Source organism: Coregonus lavaretus, assembly GCF_964263955.1.
Source record: "Coregonus lavaretus genome assembly, chromosome: 13".
Classification (NCBI taxonomy): domain Eukaryota; kingdom Metazoa; phylum Chordata; class Actinopteri; order Salmoniformes; family Salmonidae; genus Coregonus; species Coregonus lavaretus.
In genome coordinates, this window is record NC_140000.1 from 2595509 (window position 1) to 2614082 (window position 18574).

Sequence of the window (18574 nt, forward strand, 5' to 3'; positions counted from 1 at the left end):
GACCAAGGGGCCAACTTTGAAAGTAAATGGATTGCTGAGTTGTTGAGTGCTGCAGGAGTCCAGAAGTCGCACACAACTCCCTACCATCCAATGGGGAACGGGGGAGTCGAAAGGTTCAATAGAACGCTGGGAAACATGATCAGGGCTTTACCTGCGAGAGCGAAGCACAGGTGGCCCCAGAAGCTGAAGTCGTTAAACTTCGCCTACAACTGTACAGTCCATGAAACCACGAGCTACGCCCCTTTCCAGTTGATGTTTGGGAGAACCCCACGTCTGCCTGTCGACATGATGTTTGGTACTGTGCTGCAAGACTCAGAGGTTGTAGACTATGACGAGTACATCAAGTCCCTGACGAGAGACCTGAGGGAGGCCATGGAGACGGTACAGGTGTCGGCAACCAAACAGCTGAAGAGGCATGTGGGCCTCTACTACAGGAAGATCAGAGGAGCTCCAGTGGAGGTCGGTGATCGGGTGCTGCTGGTGAATAAGGGTGAATGTGGAAAGAGAAAGCTGGCGGATCGTTGGGAGAACAACCTCTATATTGTTACGGAGAAGAATAGTGACATCCACATCTTCAAGATACAGAACATGTCAACTGGCCAGGAGAAAACGGTCCACCGTAATCTGATAATGCCTGTAAACTTCTTGCCTCTCCCCGACACTGCCTTGGAGACACCTAATACGGGAGACCGCGAGGATCCGAGTGAGGAGATGGAGGACTCATCCATGAACGATATACCAGAAATTGACATTGGTGAGAGGACTAGGGTGTGGGTATCAGAACAGACCTCGGGGGGAAGCACAGCCGGAGCACTCCGAAAAAGAAACCCCAGATGTGCTGGAAGATGGGCCACTGGCGAGGGGTCCTCAGAACTCACCACATTCTGAGGGTGCCACTGGTGGCACAAGCATGTCAGAGTTAACCTTTGGAGAAGAAATGTCCGAACCCTCTGAAGAAGAAAGGCATTCTGAAGATGCCGCTGGTAGCACAAGCTCCAGCAACAGCAACAGTCACAGAACCCTTGACCTTGACTATCCACCGACTGTGGACAGTGACCCACCAGTGGTGGTTGTAGGTGAACAGGTTAAACTTAATAACTCTGTTAGGCCTGTCAGGTCAGGGGCTGGTCGGGTTAGGAAACGCCCAGTGAGACTCATAGAGACTATGCAGACACAGAGGGTTTTTCATACAGAATTCATTAGAATACCTGTGTGGGTGTAGGATTAGATTTCAAGTCTGTAGGCCATTGTTTTTTGTTTTTTTTCAAGAGACCCCATGGAGGTCATGGGTCAGAGGTCAACTTGGCCAAGGTTTTTCTGTCTGAGGTTCTTATTGTCACTGAGTGTACTGAACATGTAACAGGCATGTTTTCCTACGGGGTCTTTGAATTCCCCTAATTCTCTTTAGAGAATAGTCTTTGCACTGGAATATTTGGTGACATATGTATTGCAAGGTATTGCATACCTCATTTTGTTTCTTTATAGTATGCAAGTGTAAATCAGCAGGGGAGAATGTAACAGGGTTGGTTATGTTTCCACTTGCCTCTAAAGAAATGTGTATTTAATGTTCAAGCATTCTTATTGGTTGGTTCAACTCTGATGACAATATGGCGTGTTGTGATTGGCCCCGCTTGCAGCTAGGGGGAGATTGCGAACGTCAGGTCTTCCCAGTATGAAAATGTGATGCAAGGGGTAGGTCATGTTCTGAATACTGTTTTATATTTTACAATGTGTACAAGGTTGCTGTACGTTACTGATTCATACATGTGTGGGTATATGGTACCTGTTAGGGATTGAGGGGCTTTCTGGGATGTGCTTTGGCATATGATTGCTGTAGATAAGTGTGTTAGCTAGCATACACCGACGTAATGGTCACATAAGCTCACTGCTAACACAGTTGCCTTCATGCTACAGATTTAGCCATTGACAGCCATCAATATCGTTAAGCTCTGCAAAACTAATGTGCTGTTTCCCATTTAACAACAGGTATTTACGTATGTTATATTTTGTATTGTATTTTTGTATTTTCTTCGCCCAGTATGAAAATGAGATGCAAGGGATTTTGCCATCGACAGCCATCAATATCGTTAAGCTCTGCACAACTAACGTGCTGTTTCCCATTTAACAACAGAAATAAATGATGCTCAACTGGGACCACTGGCTGATGTGATTCATTAGGAGAAAACAAAACCCAAGGAGAGTACGATATACATCTGTTACACACACACACCTACTCATACCCTCTCTCTCTCTCTCTCTCTCTCTCTCTCTCTCTCTCTCTCTCTCTCTCTCTCTCTCTCTCTCTCTCTCTCTCTCTCTCTCTCACACACACACACATCGCATAGGGTTTCTGATGACAAAATGTCTATGTTGTTCAAACACTGAATCTCACAGACATCACAGGAATGGACTCCACATATTGAGCACTGGGGATGTTGTCTTTGAGTATACAATCATTATTAAAAAGAAGAAAAACTTCATCACACTGGTATTCTAGGCATCAATATTACCAGGGTACTGGAGTTCATCTTTGTTTTAATAAGTATAGTTTTTGCACCTGGTAGCACGGTAATGTGAGAAAGTTTACACTTTCAAATGACTGTAAAGTACAATAACAGACTTCACAGAAATGGTTAGGATTTTTTTGGAGACGTGATTCTGGTGAACAGTAATTTTAACACGATTCTGTTCCTGTTCTTGTCATGTGGGTCACTAGACAATGCTCTAAATGTAGGACCCCCCCCCACCCTCCTCCCACCAGTGTGCCTTTATGATATATTATCTTATGATTAGAAGAATGGAGGCCGGGACATCTGATATTGTTTGTTAAACTTTACTGAAAGCATTACAAGGATACTGTAGTAACTAAATAATGATGCTAATTATGCTGTGAGAACAAGGAATCCGCTGACACTGTACTTTGATTATAAAGGTTTATTATATCAAAAGAGTTCAGCGTCAATTTACAGACCTCTGCAGACATCTGGAGAATAACCGGCCCCAATCTCTAATATGTTATTCTCCCCTCCTTTGTTTCAATCATGGTATTTATATCCTATGCCCTATGGAACATAATATGGGTGTTTTCTCATAAACCAATCCCAGGAGGCCACCTAGACTTCCCACACCATTTGCAAACATCAACAAAGTCATAAACTGTTTAGACACTACAATACATACATTGTTGTTCACTAGTTCTTTAGCTCAACTAGTGCAAGAGTAACACATGGAATGGAATCGTGAGTGTATCAGTTCAAACAGGATTTTCTAGCTCACTCACTCACTCACTCTCAGCTTACACTAAAGAAGCCAGGCCTTTCACAGTGATACTCATGACAAGAGGAAGGTATCCAGGCTGGTCCTTCATCTCTGTCCTCAGTGTGTCCTCCTCTCTCTTCAGTGTAACTTTAGAGTGACCAAAGAGACTCTCTGTCCTCCCAAACACCTCCTCAGTCAGAACAGCCAGACCTGCATCTCTCAGAGAGAGGGTCTCCCCACTCCCTGCTGCCACATGCTGCACCTGGAGGACAAGCAGCACAGGAATAACATTTATATGCTTTATTTTCTGGGTCATTCTTGAATTAAGATGGCATTTGCATCCCTCGACTATGCAACAATGAAAACCCTTTAAAATGACAAATAGTTAGACATTATAGATGTTTTAGTTGATATTGAACTGTTTATCAATGTGAAAACATAATGCAAGTCATTTATACTGCAAAACCTTATTTCTATGCATTGTTTAAAGTACTTAGGGAAAGTAAAATTGGCTTGTCCCAGTAGTGATGAGTAGAGTGGTAGTGACATATTTTTGGGATTTAGCGATATCTATTATTTTGAATGCTATAAAATAAACAAACGTATTTAATATCATTAGTGTTACCGCCTTGTAAATCACTCATTACAAAGATATACAAGGACCTTGAGCATTCCTTCCAGTGGCAAACTGTTATTAGGGTAGGGGTCTATATTAAATATAATGATTTGCTAATCACACCCTTTTAGTACGTCATAAATATAATGATTCCATTGATCATTTGGTGTGTTTAAATAAAAAGTGTAATTGGTGTAACTCAATTGAAATGAAGGGAAATTACACTCTGAGCAAAATGATTAATCAAATCTCTTTAAAAATAATTTACTTAATAATTTACTAAAGGTTAAATGACCTTAGATTTGAGATGGGTGGCCTCCATTTAAGAAAATCCTAAATTACTTAAATGTGTCATTGGGTTACTGTCAGTGGCGACACGTCATTTAGGGCAGCCCCACAACTATCCAGGAGATGGCGCTGTTTTGCATGTAATTCTGGCTTTCATTCATATCACAACATGATATTATATCAGTAAGCAAACACATTTGATTTGCTTGAGCTAATTAAGCATACGTGCTCGCTTCCCCGTTGTATTGTTATTTTGGTCACTTTGAGTAAGACAGCTCCCTAATGCAGCTGTTTCAGCCTCATTCAGTGATCTGTTGTGGAGAGGCCAGCCAGGGGAAAGCCCTCATTGATCTTCTCTGGTTGCGCACAATTGGCTGCACGTGATTGGCACATTCTCAAAGGTTCAGATGGGTGAGTGAATTCATTGGGACAGTGCAACAGCATGTACTGGGAGACTCAGGCAGCGGTTGCCCACTTGGGTGCTGCCATAGAGATTCATTAGTAGTGCCCGCCCAAGAAGGCTTGATGTCATTTGCCACAGATAAATCGACGTCTTATCTCCGGTAGCTTTGATTGGACTGATGTGTCAATTTCATAGTTGTTTATCGTCTTCTAGCTAGCTAGCTGAAAAGTCTTCATGAATCACGTCAACTATCTCCTAGCAAATCATGTTCAAACTTTGCGTAATAAAGTAAATGTAGAGATAAGACATATTGGTGCTCATCAGCCAATGAACAGGCCTCCATTAAAATAAAGCAAGTTAGAAAATAATTCAACCTGAGTGGTTTGGATAGAACTTGTGGTGGCTAACAGCTAGCTAGCTACAACGTGTTGTTAATGATTGATGTCAGAATTTAATAACCCATGGAACTGTTTCTACGCAATGGTTGAAGCGAGGGTGTAGCTTTATAAACTTTGTTGCTTTATTCATAACCGGAGCATCTTGTTAACAGGTAGATGCAACTACACTCAGAATGGTGTTACAATGATTAGCAATATTGCAGACCAATGCTGATATTGATTCTGAAGTAAAATAAACTTTACTCTATAAAAGTATGCTGGACTACCGTGGTCTTCCGTGCAATGAGAGCCAAAGATATGGGAAAGTAGCCTATAAACTGATCATAACCCATATGTTAGAACGTTTGTGTGTGTGGCTGATAGATTAATTATTAATGACTAATTATTACACCCTGAAACTGTGTATAATGTGTTAGAAATGTGTGAGTGTAGGACCAGTAAAGGCTATGGCATTGAGCCACTATTTAGCAATGTGAGTAAGAGTTAGGCCAGACAACAAAGACAACTGAGAAACTAAGATAAAGAGGCCTCCCAATTTAGGGAGGGGAGAAACTGTTATGAAAACATGGTGCGGAATATTGTGAGAACGGCAATAACTGAGTAAAGCAGGGAGTAGGATATGTGTGTGTGTGTGTGTGTATGTGTGTATGTATGTGTGTATATGTGTGTGTGTGTGAACTGAAGGTCAGTAGAGCAGTTTTAGAGTGGAAAACTACAGCCCGCCTACAGAGGGGAGGGATTTCCTTTTGTATGACGTATGAGTATAAAAGATGGACTCTGAAATTGTGATGGCAGAATTCTCAATGAATAAATATCTCTGACTATGCAGACCGGGACTCTGGCCGTTACTTAAATCCCAAAAGACTTACAACCTTTTGGGAGACGCACAGAGAAACTGAAATAGTTTGTTAAATAATTCACATAACAGCTTGGTCCTTCTGAGCCGGACTCCAATACCCTGTTTCTGTCATTCCAGGTAACTCTGAAAACCGTCGACGGGCGAATGATACATTCGTAAATAGAAAGTCCTGCCCTTTGACATTAAGGGTTAAAACAGGCCAGAGGACACCTGATTAATGACAGAGACGGTGACGGAATCCAAACCTACATTGAATCTCGGCTGCAAGGATAAGGTCAGTAGTCTTTATTCATTAACTTGGTGAAATTGATTTGAGGACTTGGTAAAATATTGAAAAGTAGCAAATTGATCAATGCGTAGCCATTTTAAGTGAAATGTGGGGTTGACTGTCAGGAATTATCAAGATTACATTGTGAGGATAGACTCATCCGTAGAGTAGGAGATAATTCTGGGGGACTAGTCAACCTGGTGGTGGGTCCGTAATGATTCACGGTAATAGGCCATTACCAAAAGAAACTACCCGGTGTTGAAATAGAAGGAACTATTAAAAGTACACCTATGGGATGTAACATGTAAGAGATTATTGAACAGTCAACAAATAATCCGGGTTAAACAAATACAAAAAGTACACCAGAAGGAATTAAAGTAGCATGTGTGAGAAATAGAATATTAGTAAAGTCAAAGTCACAAACAACTGTAGATTTTGCTGTAACTCTATCCGTTCTGGAGCCTTATAAACTCCAGGTTACCGATACAACACCAATAATCATGTAAGATTGTATACGTGTGAGACCTAATGTTTGCTCAAAAGTCACATGAATAATTCCAGGTGGTTGTATAGAGGAGGGAGAACCCATTCCTGTTGTATGAGACTGTCAGGAATTATCAAGATTACATTGTGGGGATCAATCCCTCTGTAAAAGTATGAGATAATTCTGGGGGACTAGTCAAGATTACATATACAGGAAGGGGTGATTCAAGGTGTTGTTGTGTGAAGCTATTTTGAATTACTTGTTAAATTGACTTGTTATATAGAAGAGGTGGCTAAGGGATTTTTAACAGTACCAACCATGGGGGGGCAAATCCTCACAAGAGGTCCCAGAATTTACTGGGGACGAGAAATGCTTGATGTAATTAAAATGGAATCCAGGGATAGAAGAAATCTCCATTATGTAACCAGGTGGAGGGAGAGGTATGGTTTTGAGGGACGTCTAGACGCAGATAAACTCGAATCCATGCTTAAACAGATACATAAGGTGTGTAAAGGAGAAATAAGCAGTGAGAGAGAGAGAGAGAGTAGGAGGGGGCCAGTACCCACTGATAGCCTTACCTAATCTATTGGCGGGGAATGAAAGGGGCCCCAGCAACCTTAGATGTATACAGTAATAATAATAATATGCCATTTAGCAGACAGGCCATGAACACAGAGGACGTGGCCAGAGCGGTAGAAGGAATGACCCACCCCAAAACAGGAATAGTAAGGTTTGGGCTGCCGTTAGAGGGCAGTGGGTTTCAGGGGATGCCCAGAGGACACTTTTGCCATGGGCCGATCACGGAGAGTATGTTGGGAAAATAACTGAATTGTGTCAGAGAGATATGCAATCCATCATGAGCAGAATAACAGACAGGACAGAGCCAAGAAAGAAGGCAGGAAGAAAAGAGAAGTGAGTGAGAGGGAAAGAGAAGTGAAGGTTGAGGTCTCCGTGCCTCCCCCAGAGCAGAGGGCAGAAAGGTTATATCCAAACTTGGCAGACCAGGCATGGAGAGAAAATCCAGATGATGAATACGTAGGGAGGAGAAGGAGAGTGCAGGGGAATAATGTTGCCCCCCACCGGCCCCACCTCCCTATGAGGAAGAAGGGGCTGGAGGAGGAAGGGAAGATGAAGGTGAGGAAGAGCCAGAGGTAGAGGAGTACAGGACAAGGGCAGAGAAAGTCAGACAGGAGAGAAAAGAGAGAAAAGAGAGAGAGAGAGAAGTCCATCCCCCAGCTTTGAGCGTGAGGAAGAGGAAGATAAGGCGTGACTAGTCCTTGAGGGAGAAATAGTAGACTCTAGTGGGGGGAAGACTAAGGAACCCTTTGATCCAAATTGTGAGGTGTTTGAATTGGCTACTATTGACTTAGCACTTCAACAGGAACAGAAACCTTATTTGACATTGACAGTAATGGGTATGAAAATTAAATTCCTTTGTGATACGGGAGCCTGCAGGACAGCAACCTGTGCAACAGACAAGCCAGATGGAGTCAGGATTGATGGGGAGAAAATCATAGTGCGATCTGCCTCTGGTCATCAATTTATTGAAAGGTTATCAGCCCCAATAACCCTAAAACATGACCAATCAGGATGAGAGGCAACCATACCCATCCTGATATCTAAGCTGTGTCGGGTAAATTTACTAGGACGTGATGTAATGACTAAATTGAATGTGGCTGTCATTTCCGCTGAGAGGGGAATGAAAGTACACATAGTCAGAGACAATATGGTGGTCTGTGGGGAAAGGGAGCCATGTTATTGGTATAGGCAAGATTTGTTTAGGGGGGGAATAACTGATATTCCCCGAACCTTGATGGAACTTGCTGATGATGTAGTACCAGGCCCCACTAAAATGTCCCCCGATGACCTACACTGTACTCTCTGGTATAACAAACACCCAGGTCCAGATGCAATCTATGAGAAAGCATTATTTAAAACCACAGAAAGGACTATAGCCTTGAAATGGTTTCACTATGACAACACCCACGCAGTAGTGGAGGTGGAACTAGGGACCCAAAGTCAGAGACTGTTCAGGGAAATATGGAGCCCACATGTGTCCCTAGCAAAGGAGCCAGCAGAGGACTGGAAAGACATGGGCCAGTGGGTATCCAAGGGTAAGAGGATCACTGATTGGGTCAATATTGTGAGTGGCGATCAACACAGCCCATCCACAGATAGTACATTTAGATGAGAATAGGAGATGCTGAGGAGAGGAATACCTGTTGACAGAACAACAGGAGTCAGACTTAAAAGAAGTTCCAGAGCATTTGTGGTCCCGGGGTCCAGCAGACGTAGGATTAATAAAAGGGGTAATTCCAGTACAGGTGATACCCAAATCTAATCATAGGCCATATCAGAAGCAATACCCTATGAAACCAGAAGCAATAAAAGGTTTGCAGTTTACCAAGAGCAGATTGGGAGGGACCTTGAGGGAGGGCCAATTCCCGGGGAGATAGTGAGGCCAGAAACAAAGGTGCAGTGTCCTGGAAATCACAGTCTGTTTTTTTTTTTTTTTCAGTTCTGCTGGGAGTACATTGGATGATGGGGTTTTGTGTTGAATTAGAGACAGTGAGACTATTAGTCAATACCTACGAGAGAAGAGAGGTTACGGTAGCAAAGACAGACAAGAAGGAAATGGTAATAGTGGAGACAGGAGTGAGTGGAAGTGTTACAATTGTGACAAAACAGGACATTTTGCTAGAGAATATGAGGAACCGTATAGTTACTGTGCAAGGAAAGGGCACCAGTTAAGAAACTGTAGGCAGAAGGGGAAGAGAGAAATCAGGAGTCATCATGACCTGGCTGTTTGGTTGTTGTTTTTTAATTGGGGTTTTCAAATAAAAAACAACACACCTAGTATGATGTTTATAAAGCCTTGTTGTTTCAATTTTGGGGGGTTTTCAGCAGGTCAAGGGTGATAGGTCTTAGAGGAGCACACAGTGAATTTTATGGAGTTTTTTAGGTTTTGGCTGAGTTTGGGGTATATATGATTTTTTATGAGAATGAATGTCATGAGGATTAATGAACACTTGGGATAAGTAACATTTATTAAATATTTAGAATAATGGTAATGTTTGGTATACTATGGGATGGAATTTCAATTGCCTCTGAACTCTGTTTTAACTTTCTGGTGTTAATTAATCATCCACACTGGTAAATTCTAAAGGCATGAGAGGAGGACTTTAAGATAGTTTATTTTACCAATAAATAAAAATAAGGGATGGCAATTGGATGATAAATTACCAATATTACCTAAGTGATTGTTAGGTAGGTGATAATATTGACACATGGGCAGTGACATGTGTCAAAAGGAGGGATGGATGGTAGAACAGATTAGACAACACTTTGTTGCACATGGGATTACTAATTATAAAAAAAAAGATGTGTTATCTGTTCCCAAAATAATCACCAGGGCAGACAAAGGGCACCTCAGGGTGAGTATCCTCCGGCTAAGTACCCTTTCCAGCAATTGGAAATGGATTTTATAGAGTTATCACGGAGTGAAGGGAAGAAATTTAGAGTAACCCCAGATAACGATGGGTTAACCCCCTTTGAGAAAGTGTTTGGAAGACCTTACAGAATGCCACAGTTGGCAGGACCAGACAGGCAGACATAGAACTAGAGAGCACCCTAGCAGAACACGTGAGAAGGTAGTTTATTAACCACACCTGTATGTCAGAGGTTTTGTGCCCCACAGGTGAACTAAAGGAGAAGGTGACTCACTCTATCTAACCAGGAGACTAGGTGTGGATCCAGTCCCTAAAGAAGAAAAACTGGAAGCAGGCCTGTTGGGAAGGGCCCTACCAAGTCCTATTAGATCCACCTGGGTGCATGTCACACACGGCAAAAAGGTAAACCCAGTTACACCTGACGAACAAACACAGAGTTAGGAGAAAGAACCGATCACCACTAGGGCTCGGGGGTTGGCTCCTTAACGAAGATTCCCTTACCCTGTCTGATCATCCCTGTGTGAGTTCGATAGAAGGTAAAGCAATGGGTTGGCCTCTGGCGTCTGACATCTTCTCAGGGCGAGGGTGGGGATTCACAGGTCTCCTGACGGTAGGTAGCTGTCTGATTGTGGGGGCCATATTCCTAACACACTCAGACCCTCCTGATCCGCCAGAAGTAGTAGTTAACCTAACAACAAGTTGATAAAATAATACCTTAACACAGTCTATGAAGGCATAGGAGACAACTAGACGTAGAGAAAGGGGAAGTACTAGGGACTGTAGGGAAGGACATCACCATATGTATGTCACCATGTACATCCTGGGACTATGTAGTTGCTCATACCAAGCGGGGGGGATATGTCAATCTCCATACACAGTTTAAGGACAGGTGTAGTATTGTGAAAGTAGGGAATTACCAGAAAATGGCAGTGCGACCCATATAAGGGTAGGTGCTGTCTGAAAGTCTGAATTACGCTAAAACAGGTTACAGACCTGAACAAGTGAGATATCCTCTTCAACTGGGGCACCCTATAGAGTAAACCTCTCTGAGGGAGGTGAGACCGGGGCTGTGGTAAAGATAGTGCAAACTATAGACCTGAAGGAAGTAGTACAGATGGAAACGGGGTATAGAAATCTTTAACCTGTGGTTGGAATGGATTCAGTATACGGCAAGAACTATGTCTAAAGAGGACTGTTTTGCCTGTGGGACAGCCAAACCAGGGTTAACAACTACTCCGTTCCCCTTGACAGGCTTTGACTCTCTGTCAGGTTTATCCTCCATGCAAGCCACCTGGGAATGTGGTGAAAGAGTCTTGTAGTAACTTGCACTTTCTGTATCCCCTGATAACAAAGTCACCCCGACCTAGGTTGCCTCTGTTTGAAGTCTCAGGGGATTCTTATTATTGTTTTTCTAGGACTAGTAAGGATAGGATACAGGGTAGGGCATCTTAGCTCCTGCTCCCACACAGAGAATGTCACACCTAAAGAGACCATGACTAATCTCTCCTCTTTGTTGCAGCCAGAGGATTTTAGGAACCAAAACCAGGCCCGTGCTGACATCTGATGGTTGTGTGGTGATAACAGATTGTGAACTCACCTACATATGCAAAAAATCAAACGTGTCAGAGACTGGTGAGTTGTCATGTAGAAAGTAGGACCTCCTCCCGGGATCCTTTGATGAAAGGATATATATTGATGGGATAGGAGTACCTCGAGGGGTTCCAGAAGAATTCAAAGCTAGGAATCAAATCGCAGCTGGGTTTGAATCAAGTATTTTCTGGTGGTCAACAATTAATAAAAGCGTAGGTTGGATAAATTATATGTACTATAACCAGCAAAGATTTATAAACCACACTCGTGATGCAATAAAGGGATTAGCTGAGCAGACAGCGGCAACTAGCTTAATGACATGGCAGAATAGAATAGCTTTAGATATGCTTTTGGCTGAGCGGGATGGAGTTTGTGTTCTGTTTGGATCTATGTGCTGTACTTTCATCCCCAACAATACAGCACCGGACGGGTCCGTGACCAAAGCGCTTCAGGGACTCACCACGCTGGCGAACGAACTGGCTGAGAACTCTGGTATTGATAGCTCCCTAAACGGTTAGTTTGATAACATATTTGGTGAATGGAAAACTATTGTTGTAACTATTCTGGGTGAAGTTATAGCTTCTATGGGTATACTTGTTCTTTGTGGATGTTGTCTTATTCCCTGTGTCTGAGGGTTGGTGAGCAAGGCGGTTTCCCAACAGATGGTGAGATACGGCCCAATCCCGGACTCCGACTGAAGGATATGACCTACCAGGCTTGGTGGAGGACGACGACGATCCAGATAATTTGAGACTGGATGTTTTCCTAGAACTATAAATCTCTAGTTTAAAAGTTATTGTAATGATCTTTTGTGTATTAAAGTCTCATTTTAAGTATGATGTACCAGTTACCATTGCTAAAAAGTAACGTTACGCTTTTAATCATGGGGTAACCCTGATGAACCTGTAATGTTTTTATATGCAAACCAACTTATATACTTTAATGAGTGTGATTCATTTCTATAACAACATATATTTTGTATGTGTGTAAAAATTTAGTCAAAGGGTGGAATTGATAGATTCATTATTAATGACTAATTATTACACCCTGAAACTGTGTATAATGTGTTAGAAATGTGTGAGTGTAGGACCAGTAAAGGCTATGGCATTGAGCCACTATTTAGCAATGTGAGTAAGAGTTAGGCCAGACAACAAAGACAACTGAGAAACTAAGATAAAGAGGCCTCCCAATTTAGGGAGGGGAGAAACTGTTATGAAAACATGGTGCAGAATATTGTGAGAACGGCAATAACTGAGTAAAGCAGGGAGTAGGATATGTGTGTGTGTGTGTGTGTGTGTATGTGTGTATGTATGTGTGTATATGTGTGTGTGTGTGAACTGAAGGTCAGTAGAGCAGTTTTAGAGTGGAAAACTACAGCCCGCCTACAGAGGGGAGGGATTTCTTTTTGTATGACGTATGAGTATAAAAGATGGACTCTGAAATTGTGATGGCAGAATTCTCAATGAATAAATATCTCTGACTATGCAGACCGGGACTCTGGCCGTTACTTAAATCCCAAAAGACGCACAGAGAAACTGAAATAGTTTGTTAAATAATTCACATAACAGTGGCTCTAAACTCATTTCTGGGATTGGTAATTATTTATGATTGTGCATTCTATGGTTAGTGTAGTGTAGTAATGTATCGATTCATATTCACTTTTTTCATTGAGTTTGCCCCACCAATATTTTTGTTAAAAATGGCACTGGTTACCATCATCGGTGTTACTACCTCTACTGGTGGCACAATGTTATCATAATGGTAGAAATATTAGTTTATTTAGAATGGGAAGATATACCCAAAAACATTTACATAAACAAAAATTTAGAAAAATGAAGTCCAGTCCATACAGGATTGGAGGCTCAATCAAGCAGGTGTGAACTCACCAGGATCTGCAGGGCCTGTAAGACTGGAGGACTGCAACAGGATCCCAACACAGAGAGACCGTCATCTGTCATTCCTGAAGAAATAAATATGCACACATATAAAACCACAGTAGTGAACCTAGTTTCCCAGTAACTGATCAAATAATAACACAGAATCCTGTGAAAATTGCTCTCTATCCCACCGTCCATGGCACTGACAATGAGGTGGATGGCAGTGAGAAGTGAGGATCTGATCTCATCCTCCCCAACACATTGGTCTACAACATCCAGTATGGCCTGGACTGTCTCCCTCTCAGACTCTTCCAGATCACCCAGGTCAGGAGTCTCACCATCACACTTCTGATCCAGCTGTGACCAGAGAGAGAGACAGAGAGACAGAGAGAGGGGAGAGAGAGAGAGAGGAGAGAGGGAGTACATTTAAGACCGAGAGTATGTTACAGATATTCTGGTTGATATATTCATTCCTGCCATTAGTTGTGTGTGTGTGTGTGTGTGTTTGGCCCGTGTTTCTGTACGTCCCACTCACCACACTCTCCAGCACACTGACTGCCTCTCCATCCTCCATGGTTGTCTTGAGGAGCTGGAGCAGAGAGGAGCGTGTGGCCGCTGGCAGGGCTGACAGCAGCTGGAAATGACCACTCAGTTTCTCCAGTTCTGTCAACACACAAACAACAGATAAACCATGTTACTTTGTCAAAGTGTGATCAATGTTTTTTTATATATCAAAAGTGTGGTATATTGAGCAGACGTTCCATTCAGTAGACTACATTACATGTTGACCAGACGTTCCATTCAGTAGACTACATTACATGTTGACCAGATGATCCATTCAGTAGACTACATTACATGTTGACCAGACGTTCCATTCAGTAGACTACATTACATGTTGACCAGACGTTCCATTCAGTAGACTACATGTTGACCACTAGACAGGAGACATTAGCCTCCACTGGCATTATTACCTTTCTTCAGATTTAGGGGGCTGTTGGCATCAAAGTCACATACCAGGTCCATAATTCCATCCTCTTCAAACTCATAATTTGACCTAACCTTTTCAAAGCCCCCATTGCTGGAGAAGAGGCACAGCTCTGTGGACAAGAGCAGACAACAGCCATAACCAGTCACACACAGACAGATACAGTGGCTGTACCACATACACACTGAGGAACATAAGCTAGCTGTGTACTTTACCATGGTACTTAACCATGCAGCTATACCTGGGACATTGCACTTGATTAACCATACACTTCCTCACCAAACTGTCCATTGCATTTGACAAAGAGTTCAATCAGACTGTAGGCCACGACAGTATTTACAGGAATAACCAGTGACACATCACTATCTCTCTGAGTACTGCCGCTCTGCTTCATAGAGGCCTGTGGAGAAAATGTCAAATCAGTCAGAGACGTTTGGTGCACAGACGACCCAGATTCTAACCCAGACAGTCACCTCTACTACACCATTTCATTTTCAGGAAGTGGATCTAATGACAAAAACAGGAAATGATCTATGTGGGAAACCAGGGCTACAGCATTTACCACTACTGAACAGACATCTGTGAGTATTACCACTACTGAACAGACATCTGTGAGTATTACCACTACTGAACAGACATCTGTGATCTGTCAATATGGTCTTGACATTTACATTATTTATGTAGGCCTAGCTATCATAAAGTGAGATTATTGAGATTAAAAATCTATTTTACAACAGAGATCATCTAAATCTGAGTTGTCAGTTATACATTATTATGTTTTTCCACTCATGAAAATATGATGAAAACATCATTCACTTCAGTAGAACGCTTGTTAATCTTTCCTCCTACCTTCCCTCTCAGGGCCACACAGGTGCTCACGTTGGCTCCTACATTGCCGCGCTTCCGGACTTTGGTTGTGACCGGGCAAGGTTGTGATGTCATAATCCTCTCCATCAACACCCCTAATATTGCCCTGGGCTTCTCCCGGGTCTGCTTGATCACAGGGTGGGTCATGTCCAGACGTCTGCAGGAGGGACCCAGATAAATTATACAAAATATAGAGTGGGCGAGCAAATATTATTTAAAGGTGTTAGTGGTCCTCTGTAGCTCAGCTGGTAGTGCACGGCGCTTGTAACGCCAAGGTAGTTGGTTCGATCCCCGGGACCACCCATACACAAAAATTTATGCACGCATGACTGTAAGTCGCTTTGGATAAAAGCGTCTGCTAAGTGGCATGTTATGTTTATGTTATAGTTAGGCTTCTTTCTAGAGGGTCATTCTTGAACTGCATTGGCTTTTGCGTCCCTCGCCTTTGCAACCATGAAAAACACTTTAAGGGCTCTCTTCAATCTGTAACACTGAAGCGTTACGGATTCCGCTAAATAAATTGAAAGGTAATTTCCGTTTGAGTCGACATATCCAGCGTTTAGCGTGAATGCAGTTTCTGCCAAGTCCTGGTAAATTAGGGTAAAATAAAACATTGTCTTTACATTTCAATCACGCTGTGAAGCTGCATTTCTGTGATGCGGATTGAATACAACCCTAAAATTACAAATAGTTAGACATTATACATGTTTTAGTTGATATTGAACTGTTTATCAATGTGAAAACATAATGTAAGTCCTTTATACTGCAAAACGTTATTTTTATGCATTCTTTAAAGTACTTAGGGAAAGCAAATGGGCTTGTCCCAGTAGTGATGAGTAGAGTTGTAGTGACATGTTTTGGGGATTTAGAGATATCTATCTATTATTTTGAATGATAGAAAGTAAATAAAAGTATTTCATATATTGTATAGATCAATAAAAACAAAGAAGGCTATTAAATTATTATTTTTTTACAAATATAATATGTGTCCTTAAGTTTTATGTCATTAGTGTTACCCCCTTGTAAATCCATAATTAAATAAATATAAAAGGACACTCAGCATTCTCTCAAGTGGAGAGACAGAGAGAATTACTAGCTAATCACACCCTTTAAGTATGTCAAACATTTTAGGATTTCATTGATCATTTGGTGTGTCTAAATAAAAAGTGTCATTGGTGTTTGTGGAACTGTACTGGTTTCAGGGAGGTCCTTCAGAGAGGTGTCTATGGATTTCACCCCCAGGAGGTAACACTAATAAAGCTTATAAGCTAAAACAACATGTTTTCTCTTTTCTGATTTACTGAAATTAGATACCATACTCTAGTGTTGTCTCTGTATTTCCCCCCCCTATATTTTAAGCCGGTCTCTACCAGTGGACCTGCTGGGCCAGCACCTACAGCTCCACCAGCGTCTGGGTCTGCTGTTCAGACTCCTGCATTGAGGACTGCATTGAACTTGTTGTCAATTTAAATGACAACGTTTCGTATGATATGTTACGAATTACAATTCGTATAACATGTTACTAATTGCAATTCGTACAGTATGTTATGAATTTGCAATACGTATGATATGTTAGGAATTTCACTTTGTTGTGGCTAACGTTAGCTAGATGGGCAATGTTAGCTAGTCGCTACGGGTTAAGGTTAGGGTTAGAGGTTAAGGTTAGGGTTAGGACTCCCGAGTGGCGCAGTGGTCTGTGCCACTAGAGATCCTGGTTCGAATCCAGGCTCTGTCGTAGCCAGCCGCGACCGGGAGACCCATGGGGCGGCGCACAATTGGCCCAGCGTTGTCCAGGGTAGGGGAGGGAATGGCCGGCAGGGATGTAGCTCAGTTGGTAGAGCATGGCGTTTGTAACGCCAGGGTTGTGGGTTCGATTCCCACGGGGGGCCAGTATGATAAATATAAAATAATGTATGCACTAACTGTAAGTCGCTCTGGATAAGAGCGTCTGCTAAATGGTTAGGAGTTAGGGTTAAGGTTAGGAGAAGGGTTAGCTAATATGCTAAGTAGTTGTAAAGTAGTAAGCAGTTGCAAAAATGTTAAAGTTGTCTGTGATGTGATTTGAACACGCAACCGTTGGGTTGCTAGACATTCGCGTTATACGCCACCCAATCTCCCTCCCTCTTGCTTAAGTAACCGTACATATCATACTAATTTGAGTGTCACAGATATACGTTTACTATGTTACGTCATTGAGGCCAGGCTGAATGTACAAAACATTTCAACCTTACTAATATTGAGCTGCACCTCCCCTTTTGCCCTCAGAACAGCCTCAATTCATCGGGGCATGGACTCTACAAGGTGTTGAAAGCGTTCCACAGGGATGCTGGCCCATGTTGACTCAAATGCTTCCCACAGTTATGTTAAATTGGCTGGAAGTCCTTTGGTTGGTGGACCATTCTTGATACACACGGGAAACTGTTGAGCTTGAAAAACCCAACAGTGTTGCAGTTCTTGACACAAACTGGTGCGCCTGACACTACCATACCCCGTTCAAAGGCACTTACATTTCTTGTCTTGCCCATTCATCCGCTGAATGGCACACATACACAATCCATGTCTCAGTTGTCTCAAGGCTTAAAAATCCCTCTTTAACCTGTTTTTCTCCCCTTCATTTACACTGATTTAAGTGGATTTAACAAGTGACATCAATAAAGAATCATAGCTTTCACCTGGATTCACCTGGTTAGTCTATGTCATGGAAAGAGCACGTGTTCTTAATGTTTTGTCCACTCAGTGTATTACAGTATAGGGCAACTCACATGTCTTTCGAGTAGTTAACCAACTCCTTCACTTCCACCTCCTCTTTCTTCAGTCTGCCAAAGGACGACTCTTGTTCGTTGGAGCATTTTAAGCCCACGTTAAGTTTGAAATCAGCCAACAATCCCTCCACATTTCCTTCTGCGTTTATTTCTTCAGTGTCACCAGATGCCCCACTGTGGTCCACAAAGTCACACTCCTTGACAGCTGAGGGAAAGTTCAACATTAGTATGGACTCCTCGATGCTATTATACCACAACACATATCTATAACAATCATTTTCATAATCTTTTCATAAAGGGGGGAATAACTTATTTCACTTCAATGCACTTTTCTCTCTACACGTATTCTGACCTTGAACTTAAGCATGGGGAAACGCATGTGTCAGCCAGGTATTCATTTGGGGTGGAGATCACAGAAATGGATGTGTGTCTACAGATACGCTGTATTCTGACCTTGACTTAATTCCCTC

The 18574-nt window shown here is 42.3% G+C and overlaps 1 protein-coding gene across 2 annotated transcripts in view; it reads right to left on the reverse strand.

The window, feature by feature from the left end:
* Positions 1-2828: 2828 nt before the first annotated feature.
* The window catches only part of LOC311139723 (gasdermin-E-like), a 28496-nt gene continuing 12750 nt past the window's right edge, over positions 2829-18574 (reverse strand). The window contains exons 3-10 of one of the 2 annotated variants that reach the window (XM_084174648.1): positions 18105-18309; positions 15325-15499; positions 14755-14875; positions 14462-14587; positions 14026-14153; positions 13682-13847; positions 13500-13573; positions 2829-3520 (exon numbers count right to left, since the gene is read on the reverse strand). In XM_084174648.1, the coding sequence (XP_084030774.1) occupies positions 3296-3520; positions 13500-13573; positions 13682-13847; positions 14026-14153; positions 14462-14587; positions 14755-14875; positions 15325-15499; positions 18105-18309 (1220 nt within the window). In that variant the 3' untranslated portion in view covers positions 2829-3295. The remainder of the gene's footprint in view (positions 3521-13499; positions 13574-13681; positions 13848-14025; positions 14154-14461; positions 14588-14754; positions 14876-15324; positions 15500-18104; positions 18310-18574) is intronic. The other variant, XM_084174649.1, reaches the window with a different exon arrangement.